General features: G+C 46.0%; 1 protein-coding gene across 3 annotated transcripts in view; it reads left to right on the top strand.

Annotated features, from left to right (window-relative positions):
- The window catches only part of SGSM3 (small G protein signaling modulator 3), a 201,299-nt gene extending 184,989 nt beyond the window's left edge, over nt 1–16,310 (top strand). For 2 of the 3 annotated variants that reach the window (XM_029590235.1, XM_029590234.1), the window contains 2 exons: nt 4,752–4,812; nt 14,550–14,633. In XM_029590235.1, the coding sequence (XP_029446095.1) occupies nt 4,752–4,812; nt 14,550–14,633 (145 nt within the window). Of the gene's footprint in view, nt 1–4,751; nt 4,813–14,549 lie in introns of all 3 variants that reach the window. The other variant, XM_029590233.1, reaches the window with a different exon arrangement.
- The last annotated feature ends 4,368 nt before the right edge of the window (nt 16,311–20,678 follow it).

The raw sequence follows: 20,678 nt of genomic DNA on the forward strand, positions 1-20,678 counted from the left end.
GCGCATATGCGTCCTCTTCAGCACTCCCTGCTGTCTCATTGGAATCCACAGACTCAGGATTATGCGGTTCAGCTCCACTTGCTGATGGAAATCTGCTCTCACCTCCAGTGGTGATTGTAGGAGGATCATCTAAGAAAGGGAGTCTCCCTGTCATCGCTGGACTGGTTGATACGATAGATGGGGAGCTCACTGTCAGGAACTAACGGTCCAAGGACGCTGGAATACAGAAGAGTCTCTCTGGATCATCAATTGCCTGGAAACCCAGGTGATACAGTTGGCGTGCTTGCAGTTTAGTGACAGACTGCAGGGTCAAAATGAGTAATGATGGACAACACGACAGAGGCTTACATCGATCGGCAGGGAGGAACTAAGAGTCAACAAGTGTTGCAGGAAATAGATCAACTAATGGAATGGGCAGAAGGACATCTCCAGATGATCTCGGCCTCTCATATTGCAGGAAAAGACAACGTAAGAGCAGACTTCTCAGCAGGGAAGTCTGGTCCCAGGAGAATGCGTATTGTGGGATGAGGCATTTCAGCAGATCGCTGGGGCCTTCCATTCCTAGATCTGCTGGCGACTTCTCTCAATGCAAAGATTCCTCAATTCTTCAGTCACAGGAAAGGCCCAAGCTCTGGGTATTGATGCTCTCATGCAGGTTTGGCTGGAGGACTAGCTGCTGCATACCTTTCCCTTGTGGCTCATGTTGGGCAGGATAGTTCACAGGTGGAATGGTGTTCCTGGTGGCACCAGATTGGTCCAGAAGACCATGGTATGCAGATCTGCAAAGACTTCTGGTAGAGACCCCTCTTCATCTTCTGCCGCACAAGAATCTGTTACAGCAGGGGCCTGTCCTTCACTAAGATCTGACTTTGTTTTGTCTTATGATATGGCCCTTGAGAGGGCTTGCTTGTTGAAGCATGGATATTCTTCTGCAGTGATAGTCAATTTGCTATGAGCTTGAATGTTCTCCGTTGCCTTAGCCTATATGTGGGTTTGGCGAGTGTTTGAGGCTTGGTGTGAGGTTTGAGGTGTTCTTCCTTGTTCAGTTAAGATCCTGCTTATTTTGTAATATTTGCAGGATGGGTTTAATAAAAGGTTGGCCCTTAATCCCTTGAAGGTACAAGTTGTGGCTCTTGCCTGTTTCAGGAACCAGGTGAATGGTGAATCCTTCTCGTCTCATCCTGATTTGGCCCGTTTCTTTAAGGGCATGAAACAACATCATCCTCCCTTGCTGTTACCGGTTCCCTTGAGTCTTAACATAAGAACATGCCATGCTGGGTCAGACCAAGGGCCATCAAGCCCAGCATCCTGTTTCCAACAGTGGCCAATCCATGCCATAAGAACCTGGCAAGTACCCAAAAACTGTCTATTCCATGTTACTGTTGCTAGTAATAGCAGTGGCTATTTTCTAAGTCAACTTAATTAATAGCAGGTAATGGACGTCTCTTCCAAGAACTTATCCAATCCTTTTTTAAACACAGCTATACTAACTACACTAATCACATCCTCTGGCAACAAATTCCAGAGTTTAATTGTGTGTTGAGTGAAAAAGAACTTTCTCCGATTAATTTTAAATATGCCACATGCTAACTTCATGGAGTGCCCCCTAGTCTTTTTATTATCTGAAAGAGTAAATAACCAATTCACATCTACCTGTTCTAGACCTCTCATGATTTTAAACACCTCTATCATATCTCCCCTCAGCCGTCTTTTCAACAAGCTGAAAAGTCCTAACCTCTTTAGTCTTTCCTCATAGGGGAGCTGTTCCATTCCCCTAATTATTTTGGTCGCCCTTCTCTGTACCTTCTCCATCGCAATAATATCTTTGAGATGTGGTGACCAGAATTGTACACAGTATTCAAGGTGCGGTCTCACCATGGAGCGAAACAGAGGCATTATGACATTTTCCGTTTTATTCACCATTCTCTTTCTAATAATTCCCAACATTCTGTTTGCTTTTTTGACTGCTGCAGCACACTGAACCGACAATTTCAATGTGTTATCCACTATGATGCCTAGATCTCTTTCTTGGATGGTAGCACCTAATATGGAACCTAACATTGTGTAACTATAGCATGGGTTATTTTTCCCTATATGCTTCACCTTCACTTAACCACATTAAATTTCATCTGCCATTTCGATGCCCAATTTTCCAGTCTCATAAGATCTTCCTGCAATTTATCACAATCTGCTTATTTAACTACTCTGAACAATTTTGTGTCATCTGCAAATTTGATTACATCACTCGTCGTATTTCTTTCCAGATCATTTATAAATATATTGAAAAATAAGGGTCCCAATACAGATCCCTGAGGCACTCCATTGCCCACTCCCTTCCACTGAGAAAATTATTCATTTAATCCTACTCTGATTCCTGTCTTTTAGCCAGTTTGTAATCCACGAAAGGACATAGACACCTATCCCATGACTTTTTACTTTTCTTAGAAGCCTCTCATGAGGAACTTTGTCAAACGCCTTCTGAAAATCCAAGTACACTACATCTACCAGTTCACCTTTATCCACATGTTTATTAACTCCTTCAAAAAAAGTGAAGCAGATTTGTGAGGCAAGGCTTGCGTTGGTTAAAGCTATGCTGACTTTGTTCCATTAAACCATATCTTTTTATATGTTCTGTGATTTTGTTGTTTAGAACACTTTCCACTATTTTTCCTGGCACTGAAGTCAGGCTAACTGGTCTGTAGTTTCCAGGATCGCTCCTGGAGCAGTTTCTAAATATTGGGGTTACATTAGCTATCCTGCAGTCTTCAGGTACAATGGATGATTTTAATGATAGCTTACAAATTTTTACTAATAGGTCTGAAATTTCATTTTTGAGTTCCTTCAGAACTCTGGGGTGTATACCATCCAGTCCAGGTGATTTACTACTCTTCAGTTTGTCAATCAGGTCTACCACATCTTCTAGGTTCATCGTGATTTGGTTCAGTCCATCTGAATCATTACCCATGAAAACATTCTCCAGTACGGGTACCTCCCCAACATCCTCTTCAGTAAACACCGAAGCAAAGAAATCATTTAATCTTTCTGCGATGGCCTTATCTTCTCTAAGTGCCCCTTTAACCCCTCGATCATCTAATGGTCCAACTGACTCCCTCACAGGCTTTCTGCTTCGGATATATTTAAAGTTTTTACTGTGAGTTTTTGCCTCTACGGTCAACCTCTTTTCAAATTCTCTCTTAGCCTGTCTTATCAATGTCTTACATTTAACTTGCCAACGCTTATGCATTATCCTATTTCCTTCTGTTGGATCCTTCTTCCAATTTTTGAATGAAGATCTTTTGGCTAAAATAGCATCTTTCACCTCCCCGTGGTGTTGGATTTCATGGTAGGTCCTATGTTTCGACAGCTACATAGCCTTTCTTTGTACTTATTGACTTTGAAGACAGTGTTTCTGGTGGCAATATGTTCTGCACGTCAGAATTCTGAGCTGCAGGCCTTTTCTTGCCGGGAACCGTTCCTTCAGGTGACTCCAGGAGCAATACAACTGTGTGTTGTTCCCTCTTCTTGCCTAAAGTGGTCTCTGATTTCCACTTGAATCAGTCCATTTCCTTGCCATCCTTGGATAAGGAAAGAGATGCGGAAGTATATCACCTGTTACGTCCCTTGGATGTTAAGAGACATGTCGTGGGATATTTGGAAGTTTCTAAACCTCTCCGAAGAATGGATAGTCTGTTTGTCCTTCAAGGTGGAGGAAAGCAAGGCAAATCAGCTTTGTGGGCTACAATAACTTGCTGGAATAAGGAGGTAGTCACAGCCACGTATGTGGATGCTGAAAAGTCATTGCGTACTCAGGTTAGGGCTCATTCCTCTAGGGCTCAGGCAGCATCAAGGGCAGAGTTAGATTGTTGTCTCCCGTCAATATTTGCCGAGCTGCGACGTGATCCTCCTTACACTTTTTCCAGGTATTATTGTCTGGATGTGCAGGCCCAGGAGGACGCAGCCTTTGCACGTGCTGTGTTGATTGGATCACGGGCAGCCTCCCACCCTGTTCAGGAGTAGCTTGGGTTCATCCCACTGGTCCTGAGTCCATCTGTCTACATGCTAGGAAAGGAGAAATTACTACTTACCTGATAATTTCCTTTTCCTTAGTATCAGGTAAGTAGTAATTTCTTCCAGTGGTTTCTTTGTGAAGCTTCTTGATTTATACATAGGGTTTGTGGCATAAAAATATCAGTACATTATCTCATTTTTGGGAATCCACATAACTGTATCTTTTCCATTCTGTGGTGTTTCAACTGCTATGAGTCCAAGAACAACATCCCCATGGCCTATATACTGAATCTGGGTTGTTATCTTCAGCTGAAAGTTCTGCACTATTGCTACCACTTCATTAGCCCTAGTACTGAAGCTAAGATGGGCACCTTTTTTTCTGGGTGATTAGCAACCAGGAGTTTTTTTTCCTTCCTTTTATGCTTCAGTACTAGTAGTCGCCTTGCTGAGATCTGGTCTAGATGGTATACAGTGAGGCCACCATGTGAAGGTACCTAGCTTGACTTGGCGAGAGAAATTGACACTCTTCTCTCCCTAGAAATAAATGCACAGTAGTTGTAAATCACTGACATTGCTGCAGTGAGTTATTTCTGTTGTAGCTGTGAGATTCTTCCCTCGGAGGCAGTGTGTCATGAAGAGTGGCAGAGCAGCTTAACAAAAGCAGGAGATTTGTAAACTCTGTTGAAAATTGTTGCTTTGAACTTGTGCAACCGTTAATTTTTCCCCCATTTTTAACCTTGTAGGGTCCTCTCCAAGTTTGCTTTCAGTCTGTCCCAGGACTGGGAACTCCCAGTGAAGAGAGAGGTAAGAGCATTGAAGGAGCAGGTGATGATGACAGTGGGTAGCATCAAGTTTAATAATAACATACCACTGATCACCAAGTACTGCCAAAGGACGCATTCCTATATAGAAGGTGAATTATGTGATTCCAGTCTCTCTGTAAGCAGAGAGAGGTTAAGTGATTCTGTCTTCCCCCTTCCCCTGAGGACTGAGCACTTCAGCTAAAGCCCCTGTCAGCCCAAGGATTAGAAGCCAGGCTGAGGAATCAAACCCAGATTCTTGCATGGCAGTGTACTGGGCAGGCCCTTTTCTGAGTCCTTCCTTTCCCACCCACTCTCTTGGGTGTAGCCAGATTGATGAGGGGCTCTGCAAACATACAGGCCGATACAGTACAGTGCGCTCCAACGCGCGTTTTCCCTTACCCCTTATTCAGTAAGGGGCGGAAAACGTGCGTCCAACCCGCCGAACCTAATAGCGCCCTCAAAATGCAAATGCATGTTGAGGGCCCTATTAGGTATTTGCGCGAGATTCAGAAAGTAAAATGTGCAGCCAAGCCGCACATTTTACTTTCAGAAATTAGCGCCTACCCAAAGATAGGCGCTAATTTCTTCCGGCACCGGGAAAGTGCATAGAAAAGCAGTTTTTACTGCTTTTCTGTGCACCCTCCGACTTATTATCATGGTGATATTAAGTCTGAGGTCCCGAAGAGTAAAAAAAAAGTAAAAAAAAAATAAAAAATTGGAAGTCGGCCGGCGGCTGTTGGGTCGAAAACCAGATGCTCAATTTTGCCGGCGTCCGGTTTCCGAGCCCGTGGCTGTCAGCGGGCTCGAGAACAGACGTCGGCAAAATTGAGCATCGGCTGTCAAACCCACTGACAGCCGCCGCTCCTGTCAAAAAGGAGGCGCTAGGGACGCGATAGTGTCCCTAGCGCCTCCTTTTGCCAGTTTTTACCACTGGGCCTAATTTAAATACTGAATCGCGTGCACCGGCGAGTGGCCAGTGCGCGCACCAGGAGAGCGGGCGTTCGCCCGCTCTCCCGCGTACTTTACTGAATCGGCCTGATAATTAGCAAAGCCAATCTTTGAAAATGATTGATGGTGCCAACTCAACACAAATTACAGCTTCCCTACCCCTCAGCAAAAAAAGAAAAAAAAACACAGCTTGTATTTAGGGAGGTAATTTTCAGACAGCCCACAACTTTGGGGCTGATGCAATATAAATCACAGAAAGTGGGCGCTGAAAGTGGGGCGCCATGCAATATCCAAATTAGAGGGTCACGCTAGCAAGGAGGCACTAGGGTCGCTTGCGTGACCTTAGCGCCACCTTACTAAGGTGACCCCACCGCGGCTTCCGGTTAAGAAGACTGACGCTGGTAAACTGGGCATCCGCTTTCATTACTGGCAGACGGTGGGTTATTAAAACCGACGCCCATTTTACCGGCGTCAGTCTTCGTCTGCCGAGTTATTTATTTTATTTTTTTTTTACTTAAAAAAAAAAGTACAGAAAAGCAGTTTGTTCTGCTTTTTCCTGTACTTCTTTTATCTACACACATTTATTTTATTGCATGCAGAGTGAATGAGTAATAGGCTCATTCACATGCATTTGCATGTGATGAGCGCCATTACATTCACTCCCTGTCTGACACAGGTTAAATAGGCGCTAATCCCCTATTGCATTAGGGGGTGGATTAGCGCCTATTTAACCCGCATCGGAGTGCGCTCGGCCCCTAAGGGCTGAAGTATGTAGGTTCCTTTTAACCCCAGACTTGTCCAGAACAGATTTATGCACACCAGTCCAATTTGAAAATTTGGAGGTTTTCCTGATACATGTGTAGACAGTCATACAGAACATTACACCTTGCTCAGAGCAAGTGAAACTTTGTATAGAATGCAAACTTTCAAAACTCAAAAGTATGCTCCTAAATCTATTCCCTTGCCCCAACTCCACTCCCTGGAAACACCTACTGTAAGTGAAGGGAAAAATGTGTGAAATAAGGTCAATGCACATACAGAATCTTCTAGTTGATTTTCAGAGTGCCATTTATGAACATAAAATAGGGTTTTGTGCATGCAAAGTATCTGAAAATCAACGTCTAAATGTCTACAGAGCAGCAGGTAATGTGCACAAGGGGAAGACTTGAGTGGCTAAAACAAAAGCTAGGGGGAAGTATTCTGTCCTCCCCAACCTCAGCTCATCCCCACCTGTTTTCTTCCCCCCCCCCCCCCATCCCAGCCCATGCACATGACAGTCTCCTCCCCCCCCCCCCCACCCTCACCTGTCCCCGCCACTCTCAACATCGTTTTCTTTCACATTCTCCTAATCTAGTCTTCCTCCTGTTCCCATTTTATCATTTTTCCTCCTCCCCCTCCTTACTCCCTTTGCACTTTTTGTAATTCTCTCCCTACTGCAGGAGGTTAAATACCCTCTGTTTGCTCTGCTCCCCATTTTTTGATGGATTTGGCCTCTCTTCCTCAACCTTCCACACTCCAGCAGGTTCCTCCTCTCCCCTTCTTAGCCAGCTGCCCTCCTCTGCAGGCTTGGTTCATCCATCCTTTGACTGCTCCCACTTCTTACCCATCCTCCTCATGTTAAGCTTTCCTTTATTGGCAGGCCCAGCTCACCACAACATGTGATTCCTCCCTCCTCCACAGACTTGGAACACTTCCCTTCTCTGCTCTGCTCTGCCTGAGCCCAGGCACTTTTACATTTTCTGGAACTGCTCCTGCCTTCCCATCTCCTGCAGCACATCTTCGGGCACTCACAGATTCTAGGCCCTAGCCAGTCCCTGTGCCTGCAGAGTCCACATAAAACACTCCACCACCTGCATATCCTGAGCCCTGGCAGCTCAGCAACTCCCCAGCTACAGGGCTACAGCTGCGTGTGGTGCTCGCTGTCCCAGAGATGACTGCTGTCTCTTGAGAGAGATAACAAGGGAAAGGATTTTTATTTTGTGAACAAGGGGAACAGTATTCCCCTCAATTCAAGCCCTGACCACAGCCCCTCTCACTGCCAAGGGGGAGCAATTTTTAAGAGAGATTTTAAGTCTGTGGCATCACATTCCACTAGAACCAGTTCCTCCTTCCAATAAAATACTCCAGAAAACTGAAAGACTGAAAGAAAAGGGCAGATGCTACCTGCCCCTCCCCCCAACTCTTGACCCATCTTTTCTAGCAAAGACGTCTTCACTGAACTTAAACGATTTTCCAGCCTTTGTGTCTGTAGTTTGAATTACAGTATTCTCTCTCTCTGCTGACTCTTGTCTTTCTCTTAGTTTCCTCTCTACCTCCTCATTCTTTTCTTGTAAAAGTTCTTTTCTGATCCTCCTCTCATTTCTTTATTTCTGTTACTTTTACTCCATGTGTATATTTCTTTATCTACACCAGCTGTCTCGTCACTGCTCATTATTTTCTCTCACCTCCTCCTAGCCCGTGGGAGGGAAACTGCATCCCATGGACCAAAATCGGCCCATCAGCACCTTCTGGCTTGCCATCCTCTGCCCAGGCTTGCTGATGCTCTTTCCTGCCTACACAAGTATCCAGTGTCTTCACTGAAGGCCTAAAGTGACAAGTATCAGCATCCTAGTCAGTGACATTTTAGGCCTTTCTTGATGATTTTGATCAGGCAGGTTGGAGATAATGCAGCTGTAGCAGAGGTAGCCTTCTCCTTCTGCCACCCCTCCTCCCCCCACCTCGACTTTAAAGGGAATGGGGCAAATGTAATAAAACCTGTGCTAAAATCAGAATTAGATTTTAAAGTTGAGTGGTCCCTTGCAGGCATGAGTGGTCTTTCCCGGTCTGCCAGTTACTCCTCCACTGTCGGTGGAAGTGCCAGTCTCCTTTCAGAAGGTTGCCCTTTCACAATTCTGAAAGGGGATTGGTCCTGTGGCTGACATCTCAAAGTGGAGGGACCAGTCAGCTCGCAGTTGACAGCCCGCCAGAGGAGGTAGTTCTTTCTGGGATGGGGGCAGTTGGAAAGTTCAATTCCTGCTGATTTTGTTTAAGATGAGGGGCTTGGGGAGACCCATCGGAACAGACTGGACTCAACTTTTTTTTTTAAGGTGAGGGATTTGGCATGCTTGGGGTGGTTCAAGAGGGTGCAGAGTTCGACTCAGGCCCTGGCTAAGGGGTTTTTTTTTCTTTAAATGGGGCCAGGATCAGCCTATTGGGAAGGGGAGGGGAGGGAGGACTCACCGGAGTGCAGTTTGGTGCAGCAGGAAGTTTAACTTTCTCGCAGTAAAAGGAGACGCACTAGCGCGCGCCTCCCTGCATTACAGGGTAAAAGCTAATAGTGCTTATTCTCCAAGGATAAGCAGGATGGTAGGTCTCACACATGGGTGACCTTATCAGATAGAGCCCCAACACAGAAAACTTATTTCAAAGTTTCTAGATCTTTGAGTTGCCACGCTGGGCATGCCCAGCAAACCCTATACCAACGTGTCCACATGGGTTCTCTCTTCAGTCTTTCTTTTTCCGCAGAGCTGCAGCATTGCAGTTGGTGAACTCTTTACGGCCTTTTTGGAAAACTTTTCTGGTTTTTTGCTTTTTTTTACGATTTTTATTTCCACCTGTGTTTGACACCAGGTCCATCTTGATCCCTCCCGAAGCTCTCCTAGTCAGGGTTTCGTCGTTTATCAATAAGTTTCTTTTCACGGTCAATTTTCCTGTGGTGGCAGTGCTTCTGTGCCCACCAGCCATCGATACCCACTGACATCAATTTTCATATTGCTTCCCATTTTCCACCCCATCATGGCCGAATGTGGTTTCCAGTGATGCCCTGTGTGCCCGATGACAGTGTCCATCACAGATCCCCATGAGGTATGTGTCCTCTGCCTGGGGGCATCGCATGACGTTCTAGGTTGTTGCAAATCAACACACATGACCCTGAAGGGACATAGTCTTCGGCTCAACTAGATAGAGCAACTCTTTGGGTCGGAGAAGACCGAGCCATTGGCATCAGCATCGAAGGACTTTGGAGCTGCATCGATGGACACCAAGCAGTCGACATCAGCGGTTCCATCAGTGCATTGGCAGATGGGAGCGCTGGAGACTGACCACCGTCGGGAGTCCTCCAGGCCGAGGACGTCTGGTTCCTGATCATCAGCCTTGGCACTGGAAAAGGACAGTGCCAAGCATCAAGGGAAGCTGAAGAAGCATCGGCATCCATCTCCATCGATGCACTGTGCTGGGCATGGGGATGCGCAAGCTCATACTGTGATGCCCCCGATGCGCTCACACAATGAGCACCAGTCCGTCATCAGAACCGGGAGACTGTGATGGTCTCTACTGGTCCTGATGACAGTCATTGATCTGCCTCTCGGGTCTGAAATGGATTTAGCCACCCCTCCTTCCTCACAGCCAGAGTTGGCATCGGCAATGTTCGAGGAGGAGCTTGAGCAGAGAGTTCAACTGGCAGTCAAGTGGGTGATGCGTGGCATCTGTCCTGTGGCACTGGAAATACTATTGGAGAAACTCAATGCGCTCGTTGGTGTGTTACCAATCCAGCTGGTATCTGTGCCTGGGCTGGCATTGGTGCCCATAGAGGCACCACAGCCTCCCTCTACCAATACAGATCTCATTGCCAGTTCCTCGGAGGGGGAAGCTCCAACCAGGCTGGCTAAGACATCCAAGCCTACAGCCCCCGATCCAGCTTCACTGGTGCCTGCACCTCTGGATGAAGGCCAAGTGCCTATGGCCCCATCTTCTGTTGCTTTCAGTAAGGATGCGGATCCCTATGACTTCTGGGGGGATGACACCATGGAGTCCTCCTTTGAGGCTCCAAGGGTCTCCTCTCAAACCTTTCTCCTCCAGAAGAGTGAAGGAAGTCTCCACCTGAGGACTTAACCTTCGTGAGGGTGATGGCGAAGGCCATCCAATTTCAGTTACTGACTGAGGAGGATGCCAGACACAAAATCACAAAATGCTTGAAATCTTCCAGTTCATGGATCCTCCCTAAGGAGATCGTGGCAGTCCCAGTACACTATATTCTTAAGGCATTGCTGCTGAGGATATGGGAATACCCCCTCACAGTGCCTAATGTAAACAAGAAGGCTGACAGGGATTACCTCGTCTAGAAGGCTGCCGGATTTGATAAGTGACAGCTGCCCACCAGTCAGTGGTGGTTGAATCCACTCTCAAGAGAGCCAAGAATTCTCAGACCCCTTTCTCAGTGCCTCAGGAGAAAGATCACAGAGCGATAGATGCTCTTGGGAGAAAGGTGTTTCAGGGAGCCATGATCATTGCCTGCATAGCTTCCTATCAGATCTACATGAGCCAGTACGTGCTGGACATCTGGAAGCAGGTGTAAGAGATGGCTGAGTAGTTGCCTCAGCACAGCAGGACACCTTCATGTCGGTGCAGAAAACATGAGGTCTGAGCGACCTCATGTTTCAGCCTGGCACATGTTGAGGTTGTTTGGCCATAAGGCTGCCTGTTTGGCTATAAGGCTGCAACCATCCCTGTAGCTCCCTTGGTACACTTACACATGCGCAGAGACCAATGGACCTTGAGGTCGCAGTGGTGCTAGGCCACGTAGAACTTTCAGGATTGCATCCGAGTCACCTCACCCCTCCGGGACTCTTTGTCCTAATGGCAGGTCCTTTCAAATCTGGAACAAGGGATCTCTTTTCAAAGTCCTCCTACCCAAATTGTCCTAACCACAGATGCATCCACTCTGGACTGGGAAGCTCATATAGATGGGCTCAGCACCCAGGGTCTCTGGTGTGCCCAGAAAGCACACCAGTTTCCTGGAGCTTCGGGCAATCAGATAAGCGCTATGAGCTTTCGGAGATCAGCTGTCCAACAAAGTTGTTCTAATACAAACCGACAACCAGGTGCCTCTGTTCTGTTCCCTGTACAGGACAGATGGCAAACTAGCCTCTGACGCCCTTGCCTGTCATTGGAGCAAAGGTCTTCGGTACATACATCCTCTAATTCCCTTAGTGGCGAAGACTCTTGAAGCTTCACAAGGACAGGGGGACTCTAATCCTCATAGCCCCTTTTTGGCCAAGACATGTCTGGTTTCCACTCCTGCAGCAGTTGTCCATCCGGAGACCAGTCAGTCTGGGGCCTTCCCCCGATCTCATAACACAGGATCGAGGCAGGTTGCGACATCCCAATCTCCAGGCCCTTCTTCCTCACAGCTTGGATGTTGAGAGGTTAGTTCTGCAACCAATTGATCTCTTAGAGGATGTGTCTCGGGTCCTGGTGGCTTCTAGAAAGCCTTCCACTAGAAAGTCCTTATGGACTGAAATAGAGGAGGTTTTCCACATGGTGTGAACAGAAGGCCTTAGATTCATTCTCCTGCCCCACACAAAAACGGCATGATCACCTTTTTCACCTATCCATTAGAATTAATCTGAGAGCGATTAGCGTATACTACCATGTTGTAGATGGTATGCCCATCTCTGTACAGCCTATAGTTAGTGATGGCAAACTCCAGTCCTCATATACATGAGAAAGATTTGCATGCACTGCCTCCATTGTATGCAAATCTATCTCATGCATATTGTGGATATCTTGAAAACCTGGCCTGTTTGTGGCACTCTAGGACTGGAGTTCGCCATCACTGCTATAGCTGTATGTTTTATGTGGGGGCCTGCTTCAATTGAAGCCTCCTCTGAGGCCTCCCACTGTGTCTTGGGATCACAACATGGTTTTAGCTCAGCTGATGAAAGCTCCTTTTGAACTGCTGAGCACCTGTGTCCTGAAGTATCTGACCTGGAAGGTCATGTTTTTGGTGGCAGTCACTTTAGCATGCAAGGTCACTGATCTCCAGGTCGTAGTGCCGTATCCACTTTATACTAAGTTTTATTATGATTATTTATTATTATTATGATAGGATGGTCTTGCTTACACATCTAAGTTCCTGCCTGAGGTGGTGACGGACTTCCATCTTAACCAGTCCATTTTCCTGCTAACATTCTTTCCCAGGCCCCATTCGCACCAAGGCAAATGAACCCTAACCTATCTGGATTGGATAGAAGTCCGTAGATAGTCCACCCAACTTTTTATTTCTTTTGATAGGAATAGATTGGGCATTTCCATTGCCAAACAGACACTATCGAATTGTCTATCAGATTCCATCTCCTTCTGTTAAACCCAGGCGGGACTGATCTTAGGGGCCTTGTCAAGACTCATTCTGTCCAAGCCATGCATTTTCTGTGGCCCACATGTGAGCAGTTCCCATGGAGGAGATCTGCAAGGCTGTGACATGGAGTTCTCTCCATACATTCACATCTCACTATTGTCTGGATAGGGATGGCCAACACGACAGTAGGTTTGGCCAGTCTGTCCTTCAGAATCTGTTTGCGGTGTAGAACCCAACTGTCTCCCACCTAGGGCCCATTGTTTGGGTTCAGGCTGTCCCCCGTCCCCCCCCCCATTACCAACAGCACTGTTATGCCCGTTGGCACCTGGTTTGGGTGTCTGTTGGTCCCCTTTTATGTTGGTGAGCAGCCTACAGCTAGGAATTCACCAATGTGTGAGGACTACCAGCCTGCTTGTCCTCAGAGAAAGCCGAGTTGCTTACCTGTAACAGGTGTTCTCTGCAACAGCAGAATGTTAGTCCTTACAAAACCTGCCTGTGGAGTTGGGTTCTCCTGTTTTTGTTTTTATATAATTCTGTGTTATTAGACTAAAGAGGGATCCCATGTGGACACATGCTATAGAGCATGCTGTCACCCATGTGTGAAGACTATCATCTTTCTGTCCTCGAAGAACACCTGTTACAAGTAAGCAACTCTGCTTTACTCTGCAATTAGCATGAGATGCGCTATCTTTGCTGCAGGTTTTATAGCGTGGGGTTTTCCGGCGCTAAAACCCCTATTACATATAGGGGGTTAGTTTAGAGTGGAAAAACCCACCCTAAAATGGGAGTTAAAACCCACAGTAAGGTCAGCATAGCTTATTACATCAGCCCCAATGTGAATAATGCAGTAGGGGAGAGGGGGGTGTACAAATATTTTGGGGATTTGCAGCTTAGGGGGCAATGATTATTTTTTTTTAATTTTATATTTATTCATTTTAACATAATTACAAGAAATAAATATTGAATAGAAATCAGCAATTAAAAAAATAAATAAATAAAAAACCACAAGGAAATTATAACGATATTAATTGCTGACTAAAGCCCACAAACAGGAAAAATCCAATGCACCATTATTCACAAGAAAAGGAACAAAATAAATCGTCACAGCAGTATTCTCTCTCCCCTTCTCTCAGCCCCTCTTTCACGCCCCCCCCCCCCCCACACACACACACACACACACCTCCAGAGCTCTTCTGTCCCTCTCATCAGCCTTTCCCATCTTCACTGCACCTCAGGACAGTCCAAAGGCAGGAAGCCTGTCTGTCCTACACTACACTGCTGCTGCTCTCTGGTCCCCCTGAAGCCCATTGGTCAGACATTCGCCAGCCAGCCAATAGACTGCAGCAGGAGAAGAGAGCAGTATCAGAGGAGGCACCAGCACTTCCTGCCTGCCCACCCCTGCAGCACAAAGCTCTAGTTCCCAATCAGCAGGAGACAATATTGAGGTTAATCAAGCACCCTCAGTCCTGGGGCCTGTGATGCACATGCTTATATCTGATTGGTCCCTGCATTGTGTTTATCATTTGTGAAATCAATCAAGCAGACTTGACAAATATAATGCTAGAATTGCACAATTCACTTGATAGTAGTGATGACTTCACCTGCTAAGCAGTCTTGTAATCTTAGAGCAGGTTCTTGCATACAGTTAGTCTGGATGTTTACTGTTTGTTTTGCAGGAGAAAGAAAAGAAGCCATTGAAAGAGGGGGTACAGGACATGCTGGTGAAGCACCACCTGTTTAGCTGGGACATTGATGGGTGATGTCCAGGACTCTGAATGTGACGCAGTGACTGAGCATCCAACACAGTTGGGAGCCAGGACCAAACTCAAGAAATCACCAAAAACTTGCTATTCTCTCATTTCATACTCCTACCAGGGCCAGGTGCACTGGACCCCTTGCTCCTCCCTTCTTCATTTAGTGTGGCCTGCAGAGACTGGGCTTGTGGTCTGTGTGGCTTGCGAGGATGTGGCTCCATTTAGCAGCAGCTAATGTGAAGCAGAGTGAGATCTAGTAAGTGGGCATCCTGATGCCACCTTCTGCCAACCAGTGGACCGCTCTGTGATGGCCATTGAAGTTTGTGGGCTGTTACTTGCACTTTTATTTCCTTCAAACCTGTCTGAACACGAGCTGTGGCTAATGTGCCACAGAAATGTACTGCCATAGATGCCAGCGAGATTTGCCACACTGTTACATATTCACCACGGCACCCCTGTGTCCTGTGAAAGCCACCTCCGCTGACCTCTCCAGCCTCTGTCACCCACTGCCAAACTGTACTAAGCTTATTCTTTTGAAGGAACCAAATCAGAGTGCTATAGAAGGGCTTTTGACTAGGGTTGGATTAAGGGAAAGGCAAAAGACCCAATGCCCTGGGGCACTGAGCTCCCTGGCACAGACCCCTTAGGTGTTCCCCAGGGACTCATTTGTGTGTGGTCTTACTCTTGTCATTGACCTCAGTGTGCCTCCAGTTTCCTGAAGTTATTTTAACGCACTTCAGGTTTTAGCCTGAATCCCACCAATATCCACATTTACTCATAGTTACTCTACAGAGAACACTGCCAGAGTACACAGCAGTTAAACAAAATTTAGATAATTACAAGGTCTCTGCCACAAAGACCCAGCAGTGTGAGCGGGGTGGGTGCAAGGGACATTAGGCTGCTTGCTCAAGGCCACAGGGTGAGGTAGTTGGTGGCAGTAATTTTACTGGTAACTTTCCAACTGTATTTCAGTTTCTGGGCCTGATCGTTTTCCTGTGTTAGAACAGCCACAGAGTGGAGAATATTTAATGCACGATTACCTGCAGATTTGCCCGCTTTCCCCTTGTGATATCTTGGCATTATGACACCGGCCCTGGCCTGTCACCAGGGTTCCCTGTGCCTGTTGTGTTGTACAGGATGGAATGTGGGATCATTCAGAAGTTTGGGAGCCTGGCTGCAGGGCAGTCGCTAGACAAACTGGAACCTGGGGTATGGGTTGTTTTGGCATCTCTCCTTTTCCCCTGTGGGCTCACTGAATGAAAAAGGGTGGCACGGCACCTAGGGCCGTCGCCTTTCTTGCCCACCGTTTGGGATGGCCCTGCTGGCTGTGGGAGGGGCATCCATGCTTTCCCCAGAGTCATGGTGGGCTCTGCAAGGACCTACAGTGAGGGTCAGCGAACCTTTTCTGCGATGAATGCTGCTGGTATCCACTGAAAATATTGGTGTATCTGTCTGAAACAGCAGAGAAAGGTGCAAGGTACCTGTTGCTTGCAATAAGATCCTATGCAGGCATTTACAGATTTCCTTCCTATGGGGGAGGAGGGGAGATCAGCAAAATCAACAATTGCTGCTTTATGCATAGATTTCTAAGAAAATCATTTATTCATAGGAAAAAAATATTTTGTTTTTTCTCTTCGGAGACATTTTGTAAAAATTTTAGTGTAAGAAGAGAAAGTAATCTAGCTTCCTGTGTCTTGAGCATTCATTTTCCCGATACAGTTTCTGCAGCAATGCATTGTAGGTCTGTGTGTGCCTGATGCAGCAACCTTGTTTCCAGGATGTATGTGTGGGGCAAAGGTTTTGCACATTCATGTGTGAGGAGGGAAAGGAGTGTGCACGTGCGTATTCATGTGTGGGGTGTGTTTGTGGGGGAGGGGACTCTGGGGGGGGTGTCTATTTGTATATTTGTGCTTGTGCAAACACACTTCTGTATTTATTTGGGGAGGTGCGTGGAAGTGAAGAGTGTTGGAGTAATCGGGTGTAAACTGCTCAATTTAAACCAGTGCTGTCATGGGATATTCATTCTCAAATGAATGAGCATCACTATCAGCCTTGTGCCCTTCTACAGTCTGCCTGGCCAGGATACAGAAATAGTGAAATGCTAACAGAAATTAGGAAAGTAACAAATTAGGCCAGGGGTGAGCAAACTGGGGACGACATGAATGACCCTGAAGTGGGACATGCTGGCTGCCAGATCAGAGAAGAAAAAAATGGCTTTGCTCTTGAGTCTCTATGCTGTGCAGACACTGCAAGCCCAGGAGTGAGGGAGCTTCCAGAACACAGTGACATCATTGTAAGTATGCCATGATTTAGACATGCATCTCTTATGGTGGGCAAGGGAGCTGCTTCTGTTGTGGCGGGTCCATGTGTGGATCCACTTACTCTGTGGCAGAACTGGAGGAGCCACTCCAGGAAAAGCAGCCACCCTCAGGCCTTATCCCACGAGAAGCTCCTGCTGCTGCCGGTTCCATACCCAGGAAATGAGATCAGAGCTGTTCCCCACTGGTGGAAAATGTGGTGAGATGGGGGAGGGGAATGGGCAAAGAGGCCAGAGAGAATGAGGACGTGGAGAAAGGAGAATAAAGGCAAAACGTTTAAAAAAAAAAGTTAAAATCAAAACATGAGAAAAAAGGAAACGAAAATGCAAAACTAGAAGGAAGAATAGAAAAAGTTACTAGCAACAGTAAAGAAAGCTAAAACAATGTTAGACAGGGTGGGACAGTTTTTCTCAACTCCTAAAAGATTTTGACTGGCATCTAAGTTTTGTCTTTTTTTAATTTTCCTGTCCTTACCATTGTGGTGTGTTTCTGATTTGTCTTGTTTTCTATATTCTGTGTTTGTGGGCTGTGTCTGGCTGGTGTGACTGCCTGTCTCTTTGTGTCTGATTGTGGTTTTTCTGTGCCTTTTAGAGATGTGCATTCATTTAAAACGAATGGCTATCCTGAAACAAATTGGGTCCAAACTGTTGCTTTTGAGGATCCTTGAAATGAATTAAGAGGAACCCCCAACTAATTCTATTTATTTCATTTGTTTTATCCCCCATTTATTTCAAAGGCCATTATAGTCTATGGAGCAGCACAAGTGCAAAACAGACAGTTTGTAATTGTTACATGAATGACCTCACTGCCTTATCAGACCTGGCAAGGACATGTTCTGACAAGAATTTTGAGAAGCATTTCTTTTAAAAAAAAAAAACAACCCCAAAAATCCTGTTTTCTGGATCAAGTCTTGAAGTATGAGATGTACTGTGCATAGTGTGCCTTCCTTCTGAAGTTATTGTCTTGGGAGGATGCGGGTGCTTTGAACTCTGTCAGAGTTCAACTTCTTAGTTTACCAGGCAGGCAGTGACAGTAGCTCTGTGTTGCAGTTTTTCTCTCCCTTGGGCGAAGGTGGAAGCAAGTGGAGATATTAGCTGTGCTGCTACTGATTTTGCTTCTGTCTGCCCGAGCAATAAGCAGGGCAGAGTGGCACTAGGTGAGCACTAGCAGTGAGAATGGTAAAAGTATCACTCAGGTAGAGAGAAATCATGCAAATCCAGACAATGAAACAGCCAGAGTACTGCTACAGAATATGGGGAAATGTTTCTAAATAAATCAACCCTCACCACTTTTGAGAGAAACCATACCACTTTCATGAGCAAAACCATTTAGATGTCCTGCAGATGATGGTCTCCTTCAGAGAGCCCATTTCACAAGAAAAAATTGCATCCAGCAGCTAGATCAAGTTTCAGCAGGGAATGTAATATACTTATCAGTTTATTCTCGTCTACTGAATCTGACAATTGGCAAGTGATCTTCAACAGAATGACTGACATCTTCCACACCATTCTGCCTTACTGCAATACCCCTTATGCTATACCTTGGGATTTTTTTGTGCCACTCAGCCTTGCTGCCATACCCCAGACCTTACCCCTTAAGGTGTTCCTGCCACTTTGGGGGACTGCTTTGTACCTCTCATGTTGCTTTGGTGACTTGATGTCAATCTTTGTGCTACTTGGCGCCTTTATCAGTGCCTTGGTGTTTTCCCTGCAATGTTTTCTGCTTTATTCTCTTTCATGGTGCCTTAGGATACTAATGACATTTTTGCTGCCTTCTCATGTTGACTTCAAAGATTGATGTCACTGTTGTTGGTGCCCTCTTTTGAAAACTTAGGGTGTTTTTCCCACACTTGCTTTCTTCTTGGTTTATTATACTGGGGTGTTTTGTCCCCAGAACAACAATATGAAAAGTAAAAAAATATATATAAATATATAAAACCTCACCAAATTCATTTGTGAAACTATTTGCATGTTCTGAATGTGATGGTTTTATTTGGAAAGCCCATTTCACAAATCAAAATTCCACCCAGCAGCTAGGTCAAGTTCAAGCAGAGGATGTAATAAAAGCTTATTTTTAAGAAATGATTCTTATTGGTCATTTTCTTGTACCTAATATGCCCATTGCCAATATAATTTAACTGAATGACTGGCATTTTCCATACTACTATGCCTTGCTGCTGTACTGATCAATGCTACTGCTTGGGGATCTTTGTTCCACTCTGCCTTGCTTCCATATCCAGATCTTACACCTTGGGAGTTCTCCTTGCCACTGTGCATTGCTGTCATATACCTGTCTTATACCTTGAGTTGTTCTTGCCAGGCTGGGGGGCTGTTTGCAACCTTCATGTTTGTTTTGGTGTCTTCAATCCACTCTTTGCATTGCATGGCCCATTTATCAGTGCCTGAGGGAGGGGGGTTGCCAACTTTTCTGCTTTGTCCCCCCTTCATGTTGCCTTAAGATGCTGATGCCTCTTTTGGTGCAATTTTGCGCCTCATTTTGCCTTCAAGGCTTCATGCTATTGTTGGTGCCCTCTTTTAGAGCCTAGGACTGTTCTTCCCACATTAGCTGCTTCTTGGTTTGTTTTTATACTGGGGTGTTTTGTCCTCAGAACAAAAATGAGAAAAAAATAAAAAATAGATATAGATTTCTACTACCATGCCACCTGTTACTCTATAGTTCTGTTTTCCCTACCCCTGCACAATCCCAGCCTAATTCTCCCACCCAGTTTGATTATACTGGGGTGGTTTATCCACAAAAGCCCTCATTCAGATAGAAGAAATGCAGGCACAACAGAAAAAATGTTCAAGATTAACCATTTCGTTGTTCAGAATATGATAAGCTATGGTAGTGAGAGAGATCACATGCAAAACCAGAAATCAGGAAATGGAACAGCCTAGTTCAGCTAAAGAATATGGGAAAAGCTTTCTAAATAAAGAAGCCCTTACCATTTTCCAGGAAAACAATACCACACTCATTAAAGAAACCATTTAGATGTCCTGCATCTGATATGTCTCCTTCAAAAAGCCCATTTCCTAGCGTGTACCAGATGGACTCAGGACCAATGGGTATAGTGTGCTCCTGATAGCAGTTGGAGATGGAATCAGATTTCAATCTGACGTCAGCACTACATATACCCATGCAGGAAGCTCTGCTCTTCAGTATTTCTCTGTCTCCTTAGCAGTTCGGGACTATACACATGCTTGCACAGCATTAGAAAATCCAAACCAAAGAAGATAATTCCAAAATACAGAAGAAATAATCTTACCTCTACAGAGGAGCCCCGCTCTCCTGCGGTGATACCTAAGGGTCCCTCTCCCAGTCAAGAATTCCTGAGGTGATTTCTGAGATCCCTCAGAGGAAAGCCTCAGTCCGGTAGCCGGCTCCCGGCGTAGTCTTAGCCCCCAGGAATGGGAGTGGCTGAGAGGCAATGGGTGCAATACAGAGTGCGGCAGTGAAGGTAATCTCCCTCTCCCCCCAGCCAGAGACTGCCCGGCACGAGACCGGGAAGCGCCGAGACAAGGTAAGGTAGAAAACTTTTCTTAAAGTCTCCGGACTCCGAGGCTCGGATAGCCGCACAGATCGTCCTTCCGGTGTCTGTTCAATTGTGTTGAGCAGCCCCGTCCGGGCTAGAGCCCGATCTGGCACAAGGGTCCTCCCACGTGGAGACCTTCCGGGGGGGGCCGCCATCTTGCCCGCGTGGTTGCTGGCGCCATTTCACCCCCTTGATCGCCAT

Source organism: Rhinatrema bivittatum, chromosome 2 (assembly GCF_901001135.1).
Source record: "Rhinatrema bivittatum chromosome 2, aRhiBiv1.1, whole genome shotgun sequence".
In the NCBI taxonomy this organism is placed as follows: domain Eukaryota; kingdom Metazoa; phylum Chordata; class Amphibia; order Gymnophiona; family Rhinatrematidae; genus Rhinatrema; species Rhinatrema bivittatum.